We start from the raw sequence: 22,454 nt of genomic DNA, 5'->3' as shown, positions 1-22,454 counted from the left end.
TTTTCTTTTGAACTTTTTTCCATCTGTCTTTGTTTTTCATTCCTTCCTTTATTAACTGTAGCTTTCTATATATATTTTTCATTTACTTGATTAAATTGACTCTTACTTTTTCAGTTTTTATATTTTCTGTGAAGTAGCTGCAGCAGATATTTTCTGTACGGGGACGTCCAGATGAAACACTGCAGATGTGTTTTTTTTAAAAACATTTTTCACACATTAAGGTATTGAAGCTGGAACTTACGTTAACTTAAGCTCTGAAAACATTTGTCCACCAAATGTGGATCATTTATCTAAATATTACCGAACTGTATTGACCTGCTTCTCTTTCAGTTTTTTACTAATAATTTTACTTATTTGCATTTTATTCCTATAAATTCTTATTATTTTCTGTGTTTATTGAATAGAATAGCTTGTGCTGTTTCCGTGACCTTTAATGCTCTGCTTCCCAAAACTTCCTTTAGAGTGATATAGTAATAATAATAATGATATCCATCTTTTATTTTCTTTTTTAATCTGTCTTTGTCTTTTTAAAAACATCTACTTTCCATATTTCTTTGTTTTTTTTTTGTCTTTTTCCATCTTTCTTCCTGTCTTATAATTTTCCATATAAACTGAAATGAAAGGACTCTAAAATACACACACAAGATACTATGACCTGCAGCCATTTTTGTGTCCGTACAGAAGCTTTAGATTTAGATATTTTTTCAGGTGTTGTATTTTTGAAACTAAACCATTTCCCTCCTGGTACCTCTGTCAGTAACTCCGGCTGACTTGACAGCTCCACCATCCGAGGCCACCTGCTACCGGAGACAAACCGAGGAACAACTGCGCACTGCGGCTCCTTCTCCACCATTTACCGGGAGGCAAACACCGGCCTGGAGGTAGGAGAGGTGTCGGTACATCTTGACTTTAAAATAAAAAAACGTAGAATTAAACGAATCGATGTGTTTTTACTGATGATCCGCTTCACCAGATCCCGTTCTTTGTTATACGGAGCGTACGTCACCAGACTGCGTTATGGAAATGCGTAATTTGATATTTTCATGCTTTCTGGTCAAAACATGCAACAGATTTTTAATCAGTTAACAGTTTTTCTTAATAAACAGGCTCCAGACTTTAATTCGGCTCACATATAGCACACGAATGAAAATGCGAACTGGATTTATAAAATGAAATTGTAATCGGGTGAAAAGTTTGGCTGTGATATGTGTGTTAGATGTACCAGCATAGTTTAAGGAATATTGTCTTTATTTCTGTGCTGTTTATGCCGATTAATAAAACAGCATGTGTTAGATTACTGAGTAAAGGCTGGAAAGTTTTATCTAACCATGAACACCTTTTATTGCATAGTATGACACAACTGGCAGCTTTGTTGTTCCTCATAAATGTATGTCACATGACTTTTTGTTTCTTTATTACAGAAGAGTTTTCTTTTTTTTTATTCCAAGTGCTTGTTTTCGGGCAACTCGTGAGTTTATTATTGCACCATAATAGCAGACAGACTATACTGGTAGCATGCACATAATGTCTTCATAACATGTATATCTGCACACAGATATGTAAATAACATGTAGATCTATAAACACATATGTAAATAACACGCTGGTCTATGCACACAAATATGTAAATAACATGTTGGTCTACAAACACAGATATATGAATAGCATGTAGGTCTATGCACATTCATACTCTTATGTATAACAAACACCGCATGCAGACACAACGGCACTCTTGCACAGCGTACACACTGCACATAAGTTTAAGGTCTTTACCTCATTATTCATGAAACTATGACTTTTTCTTATTTTCTATTGTTTGTTGTCATTTTATAATGTCTTCTTGTTACTGTACAGCCTTGAGGAACAGTCACCTTGTATTTCACTGCACACGCTGTATGAGGACATGACAAATAAAAAGTCTAGAATGCAGTAAAGTTTAACAAAGCAGTGAAATATTCTTTTAACAATGTGTTTTGCATGCATGCTATATAATAATTGATTTTGCAACATAAATGTAATTCCTCAAGGAGCAATGCAACTAGCTTAGCAGACAAAAGTCCATTTTGGTTGCATAGAGCTTCTCATATCTGTAGAAGACTGAAATTACTGGCCAAAACAAACCGATGAGGTCTGAGCGAGACTGTAACTCTGTCTGTCTGGGAACTGCAGCACGGCAGATCATGTTCTACAGTCAACAAAAATATAAACGCAACACTTTTGTTTTTGCTCCCATTTTTTATGAGATGAACTCAAAGATCTAAAACTTTTTCCACATACACAATATCACCATTTCTCTCAAATATTGTTCACAAATCTGTCTAAATCTGTGATAGTGAGCACTTCTCCTTTGCTGAGATAATCCATCCCACCTCACAGGTGTGCCATATCAAGATGCTGATTAGACTCCATGATTAGTGCACAGGTGTGCCTTAGACTGCCCACAATGAAAGGCCACTCTGAAAGGTGCAGTTTTGTTTTATTTGGGGGGGGGTGTCCACTCCTCTTTAATGGCTGTGCGAAGTTGCTGGATATTGGCGGGAACTGGTACACTCTGTCGTATACGCCGATCCAGAGCATCCCAAACATGCTCAATTGGGTGACGTGTCCGGTGAGTACGGTGGCCATGCAAGAACTGGGATGTTCTCAGCTTCCAAGAATTGTGTACAGATCCTTGCAACATGGGGCCGTGCATTAGCCTGCTGCAACATGAGGTGATGTTCTTGGATGTACGGCACAACAATGGGCCTCAGGATCTCGGCACGGTATCGCTGTGCGTTCAAAATGCCATCAATAAAATACACCTGTGTTCTTGGTTCATAACAGACGTCTGCCCATACCATAACCCCACTGCCACCATGGGCCACTCCATCCACAACATTGACATCAGAAAACCGCTCACCCACACGACGCCACACATTCTGTCTGTCATCTGCCCTGAACAGTATAAACCGGGATTCATCAGTGAATAGAACACCTCTCCAACGTGCCAGACGCCATCCAATGTGAGCATCTGCCCACTCAAGTCGGTTACTACGACGAACTGGAGTCAGGCGGAGACCCCGATGAGGACGACGAGCAGCAGATGAGCTTCCCTGAGATGGTTTCTGACAGTTTGTGCAGAAATTCTTTGGTTCTGCAAACCGATTGTTTCAGCAGCTGTCCCAGTGGCTGGTCTCAGAGCATCTTGGAGGTGAACATGCTGGATGTGGAGGTCCTGGGCTGGTGTGGTTACACGTGGTCTGTGGTTGTGAGGCTGGTTGGATGTACTGCCAAATTCTCTGAAACACCTTTGGAGACGGCTTATGGTAGAGAAATGAACATTCAATACACGAGCAACAGCTCTGGTTGACATTCCTGCTGTCAGCATGCCATTTGCACGCTCCCTCAAATCTTGCCACATCTGTGGCATTGTGCTGTGTGATAAAACTGCACCTTTCAGAGTGGCCTTTTATTGTGGGCAGTCTAAGGCACACCTGTGCACTAATCATGGAGTCTAATCAGCATCTTGATATGGCACACCTGTGAGGTGGGATGGATTATCTCAGCAAAGGAGAAGTGCTCACTATCACAGATTTAGACAGATTTGTGAACAATATTTGAGAGAAATGGTGATATTGTGTATGTGGAAAAAGTTTTAGATCTTTGAGTTCATCTCATGAAAAATGGGAGCAAAAACAAAAGTGTTGCGTTTATATTTTTCTTGAGTGCAGCTGAAAGAACAAATTAAACAACAGAGTTCTGGCTCCGTTAAACACAGTTTCAAAAGATTTTCTGCTGAGATTTTGCAACTGGAATCCAAGTGATGATTTATACCACGTTGGTCCGGTTGTGTAGTACATTTGTAGGCATGCTTTTATTTGATGTATGCAGATAAGTGTGAGTGTTGGAGCTCTGTGGTCACATTTCATGTTGTGTTGATGTGCTCCAGGTGTGTGTCAGCAGGATGGAGGTGGTGTCACAGTGTGTTTGATCATGGCGTCCACGTTATCCCTGCAGCTGAGGGGATTTCGTGCCAAACTGCTGCGACGTTACGAACACCGGCCTTTCGTATGGTGTCTGTCCGGTTTGTACGGCTGCCAGTGGAGACGCAGCCAGAGGAACAACGCTGAGCCCGGAGACTGTTGCTGCAACAAGGTCAGACAACCACCAACAAACAGCAGCATCAAGTTATCAGACTTTAAAACTGGCTATGGAGGACCACCTCTGATCTACCTGAAATTTTATAGCATAAATTCTGAGTATTTATAACTGTATTTGGATCATTCAGAACTGAAAGACATTTTACATCCCACCCATCAAATTTCAAATAATCCATGTAGAAAACACTAGAACATGCAGTTGTTGTGTAATTTTACTTGTCTTGAGACCAAATTAAAAAAAAAAAAAGAACTAGGAGAAACGAATGTTTGAAAATATTTTTAAAAATACTAAATAAGTCTCGATTTCCCCCTAAAATAACATTTTTCTCTTGTCTCACCCCTCTGATGACCAAATTTAATCTAAAAAGAACCCTGTTAAAATGAAATTTAAATTTCCTTTTTTTGGTATAACTTTTTCATTGGTGTCTCTTGTAATTGTGGGATTTTTTTTAATCAATGTAATATTTCAAATAATAGTTATTATGGATGGAGCACGTGTCCCACAACAACCCTGTTAGCATAACCTTTTTAGCTGGTAGAAGAAGAAAACAGTGAATCACATGAAACACTGGAAATAACATCAGTTTTCCAAAAAAAGAGTCGAGCAAAGCTATGGCCTCTCTTCTGTTTCTCATATTTTCATCACATTGTCAGCCTTGATTGAACTGAATGTCTCCCTCTACCTCATATTATCAGAATAAGATCAATTCTTTTTACTTTTTTCTTGTTCTACCTGTCTTCCATCAGTAAAATTTGTCCTCTTGATCAGCAGTAACAGCTAGCTGAATATCTAGAACGTATCTACAAAGTTCTCACTTCAATAATTTCTGTTAAAAGCTTTCTTTTCAATGAAATTAAAATTATTGTGCAGTGTTCTTGAAATGCAACCACACTTTAACAGTTGTTTTTAATTGTAAATACAAACTTCAGACAGATTTTGAATACTGAATACACACTTTATTGAATAACCGTCTTGAGATTTGTTGCTTTTGAAGAGCTTCATGTCAACAAACAAATTTCAAAATGGAGGCAAAAACATACAAAAGAGACGAAGAGTGAAGGAAAAAAAGGGGAAAATACAAGCAACCACTAAAACAACACCATCGTTGTTTCACAAATTTATAAAAAGAGACACAGACCAGACAGCTCTTCATTTTGATGGGATACAAAGTCAGAAAGGCCAAGCAATGAGTAATAAATGTTTTTGCTTTTAAAAACTAATGATGGCCTGGCTTAATTTTATTCTGGACCAGAATCACTGCTTTCACTGTAGCACCAATCCTACATGCTACGTAATCAGTGACATGAGTTTTAATCATCCAATAATGCTGGTTGAAAGAAGATAAACTAATCAATAAAACCGTAGAAACTGAGAGTAGAGCGGGTACTGATACTATTCAGTTTGTTATATTGATTTTGTCTTCTATAGTTGTTGAAGTTTAGCATTTGCACCAGCTTCAGGCGACGGTTTAACACTTTGAAAGCTCATATCAGTTTGTTTTCCAGCTGATAGTGAGAGCAGAGCTTGTGGTTCTCAAGTTGTCAGTTTTTACTGTCACTGAAGACGTCTTCTTTCTCCCCAAAGGTCAACGATCAGCTGTCCTCCTCCACGGAAACAGGCCGATAAACGGAAAAGAAAAATGCATGCTATGTGCAGAAGGGCAGAGCTACACAGTAAATGTTTGTTTCATTGTTTTGTCTCTGCAGTTGGAGGGCGCCAGCTTCGCTCTGCTTACGGCGGCTTTCTGCTTAACGCTGGTCTTCCTCTACTTCTGGGTACAAGCAAAGAACGACTACAATGACTTTGACTGGTGGGTTCAGAAACGCATCATAGGCAGACGACATCAGAGTGGATTGTGTTCCTGCAGATTCTAAGGTCAGAAAGATTAGCTGTTAATGCCCTCTGTGCAGTTTTTCTCTGCTCTCAATGAGGGCAGTCGCAGTATCACCGTATAGATGACAGCTGTGACACTCAAGCCATGAAATACTTGTATTATATGAACAACAGACATATGATAATATCATAAACAATCTGGGTGACACTGCAGCATTGGAGCAACATATAGTACAGCTATGGCTAGACTGTCATATATTTGCCAAAAGCGTTGCAAAAACAAACCTAAAGATGGATTTAACTGGTGGAATTACCATTTTTTAATAATAAATAAGCATAGAGACAAGACAAATGAGACGCTTAGTAGAGACAAGTTTTACTCGTCATTATTTAGATACAAATTAAAACAGGAACTTACATCTCTAGTATGCATCTTATTTGTCTTGTTTGTATACACAGATGGAAATTACCTCAATGTTCTTGTTGTAAACTTTGAAAATAATGAATTTAACTGATGGAATTAACTTTAAAAAAAAAAAAATCTGTGTGATTTGTCTTGTCCATTTACAGAGAAGACAAATGACATGCATAGAAGAGACAAGTTCTTGCTTTAACTCGTCATTTATTATTTAGCTACTCATTTATTCATTAATCTGTCTATATCGACAAGTTAAAGCAGGAATCTATCTCTAATTTGCATCTCATTTGTCTTGTTTGAACACAGATGGGAAATACCACAGTTTTCTTGTTCTAAACTTTGATCTTATTGAATTTAACTCACAGAATTAGTATTCTTTTGCCTACAATATCCCTACTTTGATAAGAGAATACTACCTGGCACCGAGTGGCTGTTTGCTAATTTAATTAAACACACCAGTTTGGATGTGCAGCATCCATGTAGACACACAAACACAGAGACGGTTAAGGTTTTTGTTTCACTACTTTCCAGCACTTATTGTCTCTATCTTTTGTCCTTTCTCCTCTGAAAGTCTTTCCTCCTCCACTGTCATGGAGGATCTTCAGTCCCTTAAACACACCTTAAGGAGATAAAACGGCTCGTGGCAACACAGCTTTTTCTTATCGTCACATCCTCACTGTGAAGTTACACCGGACAAAATGCTCCTCTCAAAACAAGGAAAAAAAAAAACTTATTTCAAGGAACTTTTTACCTTGAAATAAGTGAATAAATCTGCCAATAGAACAAGTGGAAAATGGTCTGGTTGAATGCTTCATTGCTGATGTTTTCTCTGTCGTCATCCTCGGTCACTAACAGTCTTTATGTCCTGACCTTTGTGTGTGATACAGTCAGGTCCATAAATATTTGGGCATTGCCTGAACACATCTTGATTGTTTCATTTCAGATCCATTGTGGTGGAGTCAAAATGCTGAAAATGGTGTTAATGTTCTAATATTTATGTGTGCTGATGAGAGAGGAGAAAGAGGGCAAAGAGAACCAAACCAGTAGACTTATGAGTCATGATCTGCAGAACAGCCAAGTTGTGGATAAATCACTGTCACTTGAAAAATATTGACTTTTGCGGCTTTGAAACGTTTAAAATAAAACCGCACTTCACCTGCGTTGTGATTCAAGTTGAGTGCCTGTCAGGTCAGTTGACAAACTGGACAAACTAACATAATCATAAATCAAACTGTCACGTTTAATATTTGGCTGCCTGAAGTCTGGAACCCACAGACCTCACCAGACGTTGGGTTTGGTTCCTGTTGATGCTCTTCCAGGCCTCTACTGCTGCTGTCTTCACTTCCTGCTTGTTCTTGGAACATCTTCCCTTCAGTTTTGTCTTCAGCCAGTGAAATGTAGGTCAATTGAGGTGATTGAATTGGCCATAATGGAACATTCCACTTCTTTGCCTTAAAAACTCTTTGGTTGCTGTGGCAGTATGCTTCGGGTCTCTGTCCATCTGCAACGTGAAGTTACATCTAATAGTTCTGACACATTAGGCCGAATATGAGAAGATGATATTGGTCATCCTTTGAAAAGGTAGAGGGCACAAATAAAATGTGTTGTAACTCCTCCACTGTTCACCTGATTTGGATGTAAATGCCCTCCTTGAGATCTATGGGTTCCAGACTTCAGGCTGTCATTGACTGCAAAGGATTTTCAACCAAATATTAAAAGTGATGATTTTATTTATGATTATGTTAGTTTGTCCAGTTACTTTTGGTCTCCTAAAAAGGTGGAGGGTACAAATAAAATGTGTTGTAATTCCTCCACTGTTCTCCTGATTTGGATGTAAATACCCCCAAATTAAAGGTGAAAGTCTGAACTTAAAGCACATCGTTTTGGGGCGGCCGTGGCTCAGGTGGTAGAGCGGGTCATCCAATGATCGGAGGTTCGATTCCCGCTCTGTCCTAGTCATGTGCTGTTGTGTTCTTGGGCAAGACACTTTACCCGCCTTGCCTCCAGTGCTGCTCTCGCACTGTGTATGAATGTTGGTAGTGGTCGGAGGGGGTGTAGGCGCAGATTGGCAGCCATGCCTCCATCAGTCTGCCGCAGGGCATACCAGAGTGAGAATGTGTGAGTGAATGAATAATGGATTCATTGTACGCGCTTTGAGAATGCCTTAATAGAAAAGCGCTATATAACTCTAATCCATTATTATTATTATCTTGATTGTTTCATTTCACCTCCATTGTGGTGGAGTAGAGTACTGAAATGCTGAACATTGCGTCCAAACGTTCACGGACCTGACTGTATCACTGTGGGTGTGAAGGTTTAACTTTGGGAGTCTGGGATTCTGGTTTCCCTGGTCTGTGGTGCTGCTGCTGGTGGCTGCTGGGTTCTTCACCTACGTCACCGTCCTCACGGTGAGGCACAAACACAACAAAACAACATAGCTTGATATGAAAGTATATCTTGTCTTCTTAGTTTGTCTGATTATAGATATACCACAGCTCTGATCTGTCGTCTCTGGAAGGTCTTTAAATTCATTAATTTCACTGCCATGTGGTCTAAAAGCTGACTCCCTACAGCCAGGCTGGGTAGAAAACACTGATTCTTTTAATGTGAGAGTGCATCAGCATATTTCTAGAATGTCATAACTTATGTACACATCTTGACTTGTAGTCTACTACTACTACTTCTTCTACTTCTTCTACCACTTCTTTTTCTTCTTCTACTACTACTTCATTTTCTTCTACTACTACTTCTACTACTTCTTTTTCTTCTTCTACTACTTCTTTTTCTTCTTCTACTACTTCTATTTCTTCTACTACTACTTCTTTTTCTTCTACTTCTACTACTTCTTTTTCTTCTTCTACTACTTCTTTTTCTTCTTCTACTACTTCTATTTCTTCTACTACTACTTCTTTTTCTTCTACTACTACTTCTACTGCTTCTTTTTCTTCTTCTACTACTTCTATTTCTTCTACTACTACTTCTTTTTCTTCTACTTCTTCTTCTACTACTACTTCTTTTACTTCTTCTTCTACTACTACTCCTTCTTTTTCTGTCTTCTCCTACTTCTACTACTTCTTTGTCTTCTTCTTCTTGTTATTCTACTTCTCCTACTCCTTCTACTTTTTCTTATTATTACCTCTGAAACCCAGGGGAGTAGGCTCCTTTATGCAACGCTGTGTGAAACTCTGTGCTGATGTTTACTGAGACTCCTATCAGATTGAACTTGCCTGTATTTCCTATGTCTCTGTGCAGCTGCTGGCTGTGTGTTTGCTGTCAGAGGGCCAGAAGCTCTATTTACACTGGAGTCACAAGGTAACTCAGCGCTGTGTCTCTTAGCTTGAGTTCATACATTTATTCAGGTTTCGATAGACAAAGTTTCACTGACACTTGGCTGCATCCTCTTGTTATCTGTTCTATCAGACACCAAATGATCCATGTATCTGTGGTAGATAATCACCGCGCACTGACCGAAAGGTGAAATTTGAACAAAACTGCCCTCATGGTAGCGAGAGATGACCTTTGTGTCCATATCAACTGGGCAGCTCACACAGAGTAGAGAAGAATCTCCACACAGCTACATTAGGATTCAAAAGTAGTGAAAACATGAATTGTGCTCTTTTTCTGAACATGCTAACACCACAGAAGTCTCCCTAGACACTATTTGATTCACGAATACTTATACCTTGTGTGAAAATGAGGGTAACATGACATATTTTTATGATCTGTCATCAACTAACATCAAAGGATTTGACCAGATTATCAGATTCTTAATGCTAATTCTGCATTCTGAGCTAACAATGAGGCTCTCTTCGGTTGTAGACTATTTTTTCCCAGGTCAATCTTGTAAACTGATCTTACTTTATAGCACAAAATCAATCTTATATAGATGACCATATTCATTCATTCATTCATTCCTACCCGTGCATGCTGTGAAACCAGTCTACAGGATTCCTGCTCATTTTCTCATCAAATGTTTTAAAATCCAACCATCAACATGCGTTTTGAAACTCCTTGAAGCACAACTTGAAGCTAACTGACACAAACTGTAACTGGAGAATGTGCTTCCTTTTCATCAGATTGGGATCCTGGTGAGCCTGATGTTCTCCATTGCAGCTACTGCCGTCCTGTCCGACCTGTGGAGTGAAGAATGGACGACGCTGCTGCTTTCCTTCCAGGTGACTCTCTTCTTCTTCTTCTTCTGTCTGCCAGCCCTCCTGTGCTTTGTTTCCTTCTGCTGCCAGATGTGACCAGATGTTTCGTGTCCTGACCAGATATCGGCACCTTTCTTGCACGTGGGCGGAGTCTTACTGATGACGTCGCTTGCTTGGCCAGTCGCTCTGCATTTCTTTCGCGTGAACAGCAGAGGTGAGGAGCAAAGTTTGTCACTTCTTTATATTGCAGATACACCGATGAGCCACAACAGTAAAACCATCGACAGCTGAAGTCCATCCATCCATTATCTACACACCGGAGGGGGGGGGCTGGAGCCTTTCCTAGCTGAATTAGAGCAAAGGCAGAGGACACACAATCACACTCACATTCACACCTACAGACAGTTTAGAGCATGTTTTTGGACTGTGGGAGGAAGCCGGAGCACCCAGAGAAAACCCACGTATGCACAGAGAGAACACGTAAACTCCATGCAGAAAGATCCTGGTGTGACCGGTTTGTTTCTGTCTCTGCGTTGTTATGAAAGACTCAGGCGTACATCTCTTTGGAGGCAGTCTCCATTTATTTTCCGGCTCCTGACATGAAAATATTAACAGAAAATCCTCCTGTCAGTGATCGCCACAACACATGCCCCTACACAGATCAAATGATAACAAAGTAAGCATCTTGTGACAAGTTTTAGCTTGCTAGAACAGGAATTTCACTGGACAGCAAAACTGCTTACCTCTCCCACAGAGATTCATGACAAAAGAGGAGAAAATCGGCGCGAAAATGCCACTTATAGAGGGCTGTGTTACATAGAATGTGGCTGTAGTAATACAAACCGAACCAAAGTTCCGCTTACTGACAAGGAGGCTCAACTAGTCAGGCATTAACTGAAACAAAAACAAATCCACAGACACAGATTTTGTGTAATTATCACATTAACTAAAGTACAATATACTGTATTCCATATACACACACATATATTAATGTATAATCGACCCTGTTACACTGGGATGATGGGGACGTGAACTGGGGATCTTCTAACTGCAAGGCGAAAGTGCTAACCACCAAGCTACTGTGCAGCCTGATGACTAAAGTGTACAACGTACGTTTGTTTTTCGGAATAATGCAGTGTTTTGCTAGGAAATCTTGTATCCTGGTATTCATCTAGATGTTACTTTGACATGTCCCACCTACAGAAACATTGTTCCAGATCCAGAACACTCCTTTTGAATAACAGTCCCCCAGTAAGACAAGGTGCCCCACTACACCTCAGAAACTGCTTGAGGAACACAACAAAGAGCACTGACACAGCCTCCAAACTCCCTAAATCCCAGAACAGTGGCTCACCAACGGGATGCTTCAGACCAAATCCAATCCACTGAGGCCAAAGCTAAATCCTGCAACCCACAGGATGCAAAAGAGATGCTGTATCTTTGCCGCAACATGTCAGAACTGTTTTGGTTGCTTGAAGAACACCTACTCAAATATTATGCCGGTGGTTTTAATGTTGTGGCTGATGGGTGTATGTTGAATTATCAAACCTCTAAACTGCAGGCAGATTTTGTGTGTTTGTTTTTTGCTCTTGGGCTCATTTTCCCTGCAATGTGCATGAACCCCTTTTCTCTTTGTGTGCATGTTTTGATGTGAATCTTTGTTTTTCCAGTAAAGCGAGGCCTGATCCTGGGAGTCTACCTGACCGTCCTGTCCGCTCTCTACTTGGTGCCTCTTGGTTTGTATTCTCCTTGCATCAAAGAGGAGGGAACCCTCGGCCCTGCACCGGCTCTCATCGGCCACAGAGGAGCTCCTATGGTGAGTAACTGCACTAAAAGTACAAAAGCTTGGTCTATGTAACTTTTTTGACATGTGCTAAGAGATTCTAGCTTAAAACTCCTTGAACAGGGTCAGAAACTTTTGGAAAATCTCATTCGACTTTACTCTAGAAACAAAACACTTGATTTAGGATTTATGGTTGCAGCTGATAATTATTTATTGGAAATCTGGATAAATCTGGTTGTTACTTTCCTAATTCAATCAATGAATTTGAGTAATTTAGCCTGAAAAAAATGATAGAATGGTAGTAACATCTCCACAGAGTAGACAGAGCAGTATAGATAGACAGATAGTGACAGAAATTTCTCTTTGTCAGGCGCCACAATAAATAAACAACACATAAAAACACAAGTTTGCAAAGTAATTGTCTAAAAGAGATGCTAAAAAGAAGCAGCAGCTGATAAAAATGCATAAATAAGTTAGAAATGTTTAATGTGCTGTCACATATGACAAAAAAGCAACGCTTTCTCACACTGAGAGGCTCAAACCAGAGTGATGGAAGTTTGTGCTTGGAAAAATGACAGAAACAGATTTTTGTTTTTCTTTTGATCCATTGATCAGCTACTAATGGTTGCTGCTCTGAGTAGGACACTTTCAGATTATGCTGGAAAAGTTCCATCTTTTCTTGCAAAATCCCCTTTTCTTGTTGAGATTTAAGTATATCAGGCTAAATCCCAGCTGAGCTCAGTGATCTGAATTGTTCTTATTCTGTTGGCCTGAAATGTGTTTTCATACAGGAACTCTGCTCACATCCTTCCTGTCAGACAGTGCTCCTGTTTTAGCTCTGTACTCTGGATTCTTGCAAATTATTTACACTCCTCAGTGAAATTCCAACAAGCAGGTCTCATACATGTACCGGCTGGAGCTGTACACCGATCAGCCACAACATTAAAACCACCTCCACCTGCTGCCAAAACAGCTCTGATCGTTGTTACTTAAACATGGAACCTCTATGGGTGTCCTGTCATGTCTGGTCCTGGGACAACAGCAGAAGTCCACTGGGTTCCTGGATGGGCCTCTGTGGATCGAGCTTGTACCAGAATAAACTGTGTTGCTACAAAAAGCTTTAACCTGTCTAAGCATAGAGGTTTTTGATCTGAACCTGGTCTAATGTGGTCCAGATACAAAAAAAACCCATTAAAATCTCCATGTTTTTACATTTTAACACAGAAAATAATGGTCATACAAATCAAAAATTAGGTTTTAATAATAACTTTATTTGTATAGCACCTTTCAGAAGAACATTCACAAAGTGCTTTGACAGGCAGAACATAGTGATAAAAGAACTTTACAGGAAGGCGAGTGTATAGAAGTGGGTTTAAGAAGTGATTTAAAAGAATCTACTGATAGGGTGAGCCTTATCTCCTCAGGCAGGTCGTTCCAAAGCCGATGGGGACTGATGGAGAAGGCCCGGTCACCCTTAGATTTAAGCCTCGACTTTGGAACAACTTAGGAGGGACCCACCAGAGGATCTAAGGCTGCACGAGGGGACGTATGGAGTTAGCATGTCTGAAATACAGCCAGGGGCAAGGACCTGGCAAGCTTTAAAAGTGATCAACAAAATCTTTAAATCAATTCTAAAACAGACAGGGAGCCAGTGGAGGGAAGCCAGAACAGGGAGGATGTGATGTCATCTGTTCAAACCAGTAAAAAGCTGAGCTGCAGCGTTCTGGACCAGTTGGAGGGATTTCTGTGGAATGTCCGATAAAAGGGCGTTGCAATAATCAAGACAGGAAAAAATGAGGGCATGGATGATTTTTTTTCAAAGTCTGACCAAAGGAGAGTTGATTTGATTTTCACAATGGTTCTTTTCTGGAGGAAGCAGGATTTGATGAGGTTTTAAGGAGTCTTTAGCCTTTACACAACAGTCTATTCCAGATCTGACCTGCCTAAGCTCACTGTTATTGATCTGAACCTGGTCTAATGTTGTCCCCATGCAACAAACGCACACAAAACACTGAAATCTACATTTCTTTATTGGCATTTTCACAAATTAAATAGCAGTTTTACTAACCAGGAACTGTATGTTAAATACTGTTCAGTCTCTGTATGACAGTCTAGTTCATTCACTTCTACCTGTCAGTGGTTTTAATGTGATCGGTGTAAATGGCTCCATGTTTGTGTGTTAATCATCACTCTGCAGCTCGCTCCAGAAAACACGCTGATGTCTTTTGAGAAGGCGGTGGAAGCTGGAAGTGACGGCCTGGAGACAGACGTCACCATCAGGTCAGTCAGCAGTAAAATGTGGCTCTGAGACTCCAACAAGCTGCAGCTTAACAGGAAATGTAACACTTTCAGATAGTCAAACACAAGCAAAAAGTCAGAACACTTTCACCGAGTTCACAACACAGACATGGCATTTGTAAAACATGGTGCAGGTGTCTGAGAGTATCTCTGAATATCTGAATCATGATGTTCAGACAAACAGCTTGGATGGATAACTTTATTAACTTAACGAGCCTTGGCTACAACAAGCTTGTGTTTGTTACATTTGAGTGTTTCTGCTGCAGTGTTTCTGTATTTGGTTGTGTTTTCTCATTCTGCAGCAGATTTTCTGTAATGTTGCCCACAAGGCCTGTTAAATCAGGGCAAATTAAGGCAAATTTTAACTAACTGGTTTTGGCACTAACTTATACCAAATCCTTTTTTTATGTCCGCTGCCATGCAGGTGTTGTAAATTTAAAAAATAATCCTAGTTAAAGCAGTTTCAATCAAACAACAGTTGATTAAGTTGTTACAAATGTAGTCTACTGGACGTTTGTCATGTGCTCATGTTGCTGTTTGAAGCCCCACATGCATGATACGACTGCAAAGACTCCTTTTGTAGATGATCCTAGAATTATTACTTGTATGCTGTCTGGAAGTCATTAAGCACCCAGAATACTTTGTCATGGTGGCCCTTGACTATGTAAACCCCCACATTATGTATGGAGCTGCCCACTTCCTCTGGTCAGTACAGTATTTATCAGAAAGAGGTTCCACCTGTTGGCAAGACAAAGTACTACAGCTATTCTGCAATACTTGAAGTTAGCATTATCTAGGAAAGTGGTATTGTGTTGGACTCAGTGTCTGCAGATGATAAATATTTAATGACTGTTTAGTTTGCTGTCAAAAATCATCCCTATACTTATCCCTGTTGTTTTGTCAAACTGTTAATGCTGCTTTCCTGTCACTGTTTCAGTTTTGATGGGGTTCCCTTCCTGATGCACGACCGAACTCTGCGACGGACCACCAACATCCACGAGGTTTTCCCAAACCAGACCAACACTCCAGCTGCCATGTTCACCTGGAGCGAACTGGAGAGTCTGAATGCTGGTTCCTGGTTCTTCTCTGTGAGTAACTATTATCATTATTTTTGTTCGTTTTGTTATGTATTTTCTTCCTTCTTTGTTCTCAAACATAAAAAATAAAAAAATAGTAGCGATTATAATTGTGAAGCCAAGTTAACCAATGAGAAGCCTGGAAGAAGATGCTAGTCCTGGTCCTGGTTGGTTAGCAACACTGACATGTGGACTGACTGGTCCTCAACATCAAAGAAAAGGAACTATACAGTCACATATAAACATGTAAAAAGTCCTGTTAGCAAAGTTTCCACCAGCCCTATTTCAGCCTTGTGCTGCAAACAGAGCTTCTGATTATCTTTGCTGTAGTTTTCCAAGCTTTTCAGTGACCTAAAACTGTGTTCACATCGTGGAGCAAAGGACTAAAAGATCTGTTTCAAAAATACTCATGCACATGTGAATGAGGCCTAAGATGATTAGTGTTCAAGCTCTAGGATTTACCCTAGGTTAATAGGTTTTCAAGACAAACACCAGTGGTATACATTTACTAAAAAAGCAATAGAAACAGCTTTCAGTGTAACCCAAGACAGCAGAACAGCAACCAGCGTTTTTATGAGACAGTTCAACGTCTCTGTAAAACGGTTTCTGTCAAAACTGAAGGTGCTTTTCCAACTCATTTATCGGAAACTTTGTTGTCATAACCAAAAAACAATACTTAAACTAGGATTAGGTTGAGTGTTTCCAAGAAAGGCCCAAGAAAAGGAAAATGCTCATGGAAGTTGCTAATTTCAGTTTCTAACATACCTGCTTGTTATATTTAAGGCTTTAGGGTGAAATTTTGCTTTTTGTAGTTCAAAATGATTCATAAACTGACAAAAGTATCTATACAGGGTTTCCCGAACAGACAAACGGATGACATTTTGAATGTAACGGTAGGGTTGAGGTTAGGAAGTTGAAAATCTTTGAGCAACAGTGGAGGTTAATCAATGTATTGATTATGAACTGAGATCAGCTGTGCGTTAATCAGTAGAAACAAGAGGATTCCTCATCATCAATCACATCAGCCGGCAGATGAAGAACACATGGGTCACATTACATCATAGCATTAATTGTGTATTGATGTTTGTCTTTCCAGCACAATCCGTTTGGTACAGCGAGCTCTCTGGGAGCAGAGGACCGGCGGCGGGCAGGAAACCAGTCGGTATGCAGCCTGCAGGCCTTCCTCCAGCTGGCAGCTCAGACCAACAAAGTGGTGATCTTTGATCTGTACCGGCCACCCATGGGTCACCCGTACCAAGACAGCTGGATCAACCGAACGCTGGAGGTCGTTCAGTCAACCATTCGGTCCTCACAGGTGAGACAAAACACTGATGTCAGTGGTTCCAGCTTTTGGACCAGAAACATCCAGGAGCTTTGTCAGTGCCACATTTTTTTCAGGGGAAATGTGTGGAACAAGTCTTAGATAAGAGGCAAGAGTCAGCAAAGCAAAGACGCAACTCAGTGAGACTCGGTGTACATGAGGTAAAATTAGTGAGTTAGCATAGCTTTACGCTGATCAGCCACCACACTGACCACTGTAACATCAATGCAACGTTCTTCAGTCCTGACATTCATGTGGGTGTCTGACATGTACCACCCACCTAAACAGGTCAAGCAACCCTCCAACCCCTTACCCCCCCCAACCCCCCGTGACAACAGCAGTCCTTGATTCCAGCTGCAACCCTCAGCAGGACAGTACACTCTGACACACTACAAAAACTGCTCAGTAGTGGCCTGGGGAACACGACAGAGCTAAGCTGTTCACGCTGGCTCCACACTCCCCAGGTCCAAATCTTATTGTGCGTCTGTGGGATGCACCAGGATACATGTAGTCTGATCTAGGAACCAACAGGACTCACAGAATCCACTGGTGCCACAGGACATCTCCAGAGGTCCTGTGTCCATGCCCCACTGGGTCAGAGGAGTTCTAGCAGCATAAAGGAGAACTACACAATATTTGGCAGGTGGTCATAGTGTTATGCCTGATCAGTGTGTATTCAGACTAACTCCAGGTTGTGCCTCTCATGTTTCTGTAAAAGGCACACAGCTGGCAGCCTTTGAAAAACTCTGAAGGAAGGATGCGTGATGTTGGATTTTTTTCTGGTTTCATTTAGCAAACACTTTAATCCAAAGTGATGTACATCTGAGAGTAGAAACAACACAAGCAAGGATCTAGTCAGGAGAAAACAACCTGGATAAGTTCCATAAAAGTGTGATAATTGGAGCTTGGTGCCTACAGACAGTTTGCTTTTTTCAGTCTGTCACGGGCAAAGGTGTTCAGTGAAGAGCTGGGTCTTTAGTCTTTTCCTAAAGACTGAGAGGGACTCTGTAGGTTGAACACATTTTGGTAACTCATTCCACCACCGGGGAACCACAGAGGAGAAGAGTCCAGCTATGGCTCGGCCCTGTTGTGGTGGTTGGATCAGGTGCCTTGTTGGCCGAGCGTAGCGAGCGGGAGGGAGTGTAGAGCTGAATGATAGAGTTCATGCAGTAGGGAGCTGTTTTCATTCTGGTTTTATAGGCAAGCATCAGTTTTGAATTTTATACAGGTGACAGCTTGAAGCCAGTGAAACAATCTGAACAGCAGAGTGACATGAGCAGTTTTTGCAGCATCTTCCAACTCATTTTGCACACATTTATTTGCACCAAACTGCAGAGAACATCAGGTTTCTCCTATTCTATTTGTCCCTTACGCCTCGTCTTATCAGTAATTTTGTACTAATGTTTCATTTTAAAACCTTCATTCGCTGATACTAACAATGTGCCCGTATCATCGTGTGTTCTTATTCTGAGGGTCATTCAGCAGCACTTCCAGCTGCTCAGAAGGTTTTTCCAAAATTTCAGACTTTTCTCTGCATCTAGTTAGGTTAGCGACCTGTAATCATCTTCCCCTTTTTGTACAACACACACACAGAAAATAAACAGTGGAATAGAATATAAAGTAATGCTACTAAAATGACTGACAGTAACGTTTTCTTTGTGGTTCATGGTGAATGAACAAACCAGAGAAAATCACGTCAGGCTGCCAGGAAACTCGTAAGCAGGATGGAAACTATTTTTACTGTGCAACAAGCGGAAGATGTTGTCATCCAGAAGTTTGGAATTCAGAACAGCTGCAAATCTAAGGATAAAAAAAACTGTAACTGTCACATAATGATAGAAAATTGCCAACCAAAAACATACATCTGTTTAAAAATACATTAGAATTGCATTAAAACAAACAACTCTACAAATAAAGAAGAGCAGACGAGCAACGCTGCATGAAAAAGTACCTGTTTGGCCTCATTGAAAACAGATATTACAACTTAATTAAAGAGTTTTATAGGTTCTCTTTGCTGCCAGATGTGCTCTAAAACATCTGTTTTGTAAATGGAAGTGCTGGTTGTATTGCTGTCATGTTTTTCTTTTCTTTTGCTCTTCAGTGATTAATCAATTATAGTTTTATGTGGAATATTATGGAAGCGAATCACCAAAGGCTGAATTTGAATCATATGTCACACTTACACATTTGAATCTGTATTTGTTTAATTTAACCTGTATTCTAAGAAGTTTGAAATTGAATTCTAGTCTCTGCAATTGTATTTAACTGAGAATTCAACTCTGGTGAGACTAATTTGCTTCCACAGAAATGGTCAAAAACAAGTTCTCACACAGTTATGTACAGCCCAGGTTTGTGTTTTGAAGTACGCTGTAGGGTGTCAAACATGCGGCCCGCGGGCCAAAACCGGCCCGCCAGAAGGTCCGATCCAAGATGACTTTGTAAAATGTAAAAAATAGAGAGAAGACTTAAACTGCAGAATGTAGATTTCTAAAACTTTAAGCTTTAAATAATTTGCGGACAAGATCATAAAATACTTTATTGCTTATTGTTCTTTTGTCATTTTGTGTCTCATTTTGTAATATTTTGTCTTGTTTTTCTTGTTTTTGTCGGACCTTTCTTGTTTGTTTCATGTTGTCATTTTATATTTCCGGTTTGGCTGGCTTATGCTTTGTTTTTAGTTTTGTCACTTTTTGTTTCGCATTATTCATTGTTTGTCCATTGTTTTTGTTGTTTTGTGTTTTGTTTTGTTTTTTACTCGCTTGTGTTGTCTATTTTTGTTGTTTTGTTTCTCATTTTTCTGATTTTCTCATTTTTGCAGCATTTTGTCTTGTTTTTGTAGTTTTTTTGTCTTTCTTTGTCTGACTTTTGTTGTTTCTATCATAAGGTAAAATACTGCATCATTAACTTCCAGATACGTGTGAATAAATGTTTTCTGTGTTTGTAGACAGTCTGTGATCTGTATGTTGTAATGTGTAAATCATAAACTAAAGCATAGCGTTGTTAAATTTAATTTCCTTTTCTGAAGAAATTTCAGTTTGTTCATAATGTTTTGGAAGAGGTAGTTCCTCATAAATGTGAACGTTTTCAGAATGTACTTTCTTGCACTAAAACAAAGGAATGTTTTGGAGTTGTTATTTATGGGTTGTTATGCTGTGATTTGACTAATCTGGTCCACTTGAGATCAAATTGGGCTGAATGTGGCCCCTGAACTAAAATGAGTTTGACACTCCTGCTTTGAGGTCTTCAACAAGGACACAAACTAGCAAAAATGTAATCCGCTTTTTCACTGTAGAAAATATCTGAAGGCTTGTTGCACATTTTGTATAAAGGTCACAAAGGTTTGGCTCCCCCCAGGGATGCGTCCTGTTGCCCCTTCTTTTTGTGTTATACACGAATGCATGTGGGAGCTCATATGAGAAGCGTCATATTGTGAAGTTTGCCGATGATTCTGTGATTGTGTCCCTTCTCAGCCATGATGACCCTGTGCCCAGCCCTGTAGTAGAGGACTTCATTCAGTGGTGCAAGTCGTCCTTCCTCACTATTAATGTTCAGAAAACCAAGGAAATGACGATTGATTTTAGGAAGTCCCGTTCAGTCAAACTGTGGAATCTGTTCAGCAGTATAGATATCTTGGGACAATAATTGATGACAGGCTGTCGTTCGAGCATCAGGTTGATGCTGTGTGCAAGAAATCCAACCAGTGCTTGTATTTCCTTCAGAAGCTCAGGAATATAAAGATAGAAACTAAGTTTATGTATATGTTTTCCTCATGTTTTATCGAATCTGTCCTGACATTTGCTTTTATCTGCTGGTTTGGCTCAGTCAACCTTAAAAACCAAAACAGAATCCAAGGTATTGTCAAAATGTGCAGCAAAATTGTTGGCATTCAACTGACTGACATTTCTGTCCTATTTAAGACTAGATCCTTAAAAAAGGCAAAATTCGTCCTGTTTGACCCCAGTCACCCTCTTGCTACTGAATTCAGGGTGCTTCCATCTAGATGTAGGTTTCAAGTGCCTAGATGTAGGACAGACAGATTCAAAAAATCATGGCTCCCATTGGCCTTCTTAATAAAGAACGGTTAACGCCTTTATAAGGCACTCTGCTTTGTGGTCATTTTAACTTTCCTTAGGTTTTATTTTTTATCTTGTATCTTATTGCTTTTTAATTGATTACTGTTATTGTTGTTGTTTCTGTTGTGTATTTTATTGTTGCGTATCGGATTTTATTGTGTTTGTTTGTCGTTTTTGCTGCTGGCTGCACCAAAAATTGCTCCGCGGGGACAATAAAGATTTCTTGACTTGAAGGTTTGACTGTTTCACAAAGATTCTGTTCTGTCACCCCAGACTCCATTAGAAAGCCTTATACTTTAATGTCATGTGACAGAAGGTGAAGGACTCTGCATTGCCTTCTGAAGCCGTTCTATGTGCTGTCTCGTCTTCAGGTGTTGTGGCTGCCTTCAGATCTCCGATATCTGGTGCAGGAACTCGATCCAGAGCTGCAGCAGACTTCAGGCAGTCGGCTCCCTCTAGAGGAGCTGCAGAGTCAAAACATTGTCAAACTCAACCTGCACTACAGCTCCATGTCTGCACAGCTCATCAGGTGTGTGACGAAAAGCAAGTCACCGTAAGTCATTAAACGGAGCGTCACAAGGCCCTTTCCTGTCCAGTCGTTCTCTGCTTTATAACCGAGGCAGCATTCATTCATTCTGCTCGCTCCACACTCACCACATCACTGCTACTCAAGCCTCCAAGGATCTGCAAATCTCCCCCTTCTGTAGTCTGTAGAGGAAGAAAGACTGAAGGGGATGGATGTTTCTCATATTTTGTGGGACTGTAGAACACAGATTGTTAATAATTATTAGTTCTGGGCAACGATTAACATTTTTAAGCTCGATCAATCACATTGTTAAAAATAAATAAGTCGTGTATTCCGCTCTTTTATTTTTAAAGTACTGCTATATTATTCAAAATGGAATCACATTTGATTTGCAAACATTTTAAACAAGTGCTTTTTAACAGCAGTCTTCCCTTTACACAGCAGCCGTTCCAGTATTTCTTGTCAGTCTCAACCTAAACATTAATGTAACCAAAGCTATTTGCCAAAGTCATGATCATAACCTTACAACAGGAACCTTCCCAGCAACAGCAAGTTAACATTTATACATCTATTTTCTTATTTATTTCTGAACAGGTACCAGGAGAAACATGTTTCTTTTATCAAGGAGCAGCAGAAACAGTCTGTGCATCTCTTGCTAGTGATGCAGGTTGAGTCTCATACGTCCCATCATTCATAATAATAAACCCAAAGGTTTCAACAGGGTCTTTGCACCCTTGGTGTTCAGTCCTTAATAATAAACTGCGTTAATAAGCTATAAAATAATTGTTTATGTTAATTAACAGCGTGTTAACGTGCCCAGCCCTAATGATTCTAAG

General features: G+C 40.1%; 1 protein-coding gene across 1 annotated transcript in view; it reads left to right on the top strand.

Annotated features, from left to right (window-relative positions):
* Nucleotides 1-741: 741 nt before the first annotated feature.
* The window catches only part of LOC110968986 (glycerophosphodiester phosphodiesterase domain-containing protein 5-like), a 29,593-nt gene continuing 7,880 nt past the window's right edge, over nucleotides 742-22,454 (top strand). Inside the window, exons 1-12 of the mRNA XM_022219009.2 lie at nucleotides 742-881; nucleotides 3,928-4,133; nucleotides 5,846-5,949; nucleotides 8,705-8,798; nucleotides 9,643-9,702; nucleotides 10,467-10,565; nucleotides 10,662-10,755; nucleotides 12,212-12,357; nucleotides 14,522-14,604; nucleotides 15,560-15,710; nucleotides 16,795-17,013; nucleotides 21,464-21,621. Coding sequence (XP_022074701.2) covers nucleotides 3,972-4,133; nucleotides 5,846-5,949; nucleotides 8,705-8,798; nucleotides 9,643-9,702; nucleotides 10,467-10,565; nucleotides 10,662-10,755; nucleotides 12,212-12,357; nucleotides 14,522-14,604; nucleotides 15,560-15,710; nucleotides 16,795-17,013; nucleotides 21,464-21,621 — 1,370 coding nt within the window. The 5' untranslated portion in view covers nucleotides 742-881; nucleotides 3,928-3,971. The remainder of the gene's footprint in view (nucleotides 882-3,927; nucleotides 4,134-5,845; nucleotides 5,950-8,704; nucleotides 8,799-9,642; nucleotides 9,703-10,466; nucleotides 10,566-10,661; nucleotides 10,756-12,211; nucleotides 12,358-14,521; nucleotides 14,605-15,559; nucleotides 15,711-16,794; nucleotides 17,014-21,463; nucleotides 21,622-22,454) is intronic.

The sequence above is a fragment of the Acanthochromis polyacanthus genome, chromosome 17, assembly GCF_021347895.1.
Source record: "Acanthochromis polyacanthus isolate Apoly-LR-REF ecotype Palm Island chromosome 17, KAUST_Apoly_ChrSc, whole genome shotgun sequence".
NCBI classification, from domain to species: domain Eukaryota; kingdom Metazoa; phylum Chordata; class Actinopteri; family Pomacentridae; genus Acanthochromis; species Acanthochromis polyacanthus.
The sequence above is the reverse complement of the archived record's forward strand: the minus strand, read 5'-3'. Positions and strand labels throughout refer to the sequence as shown.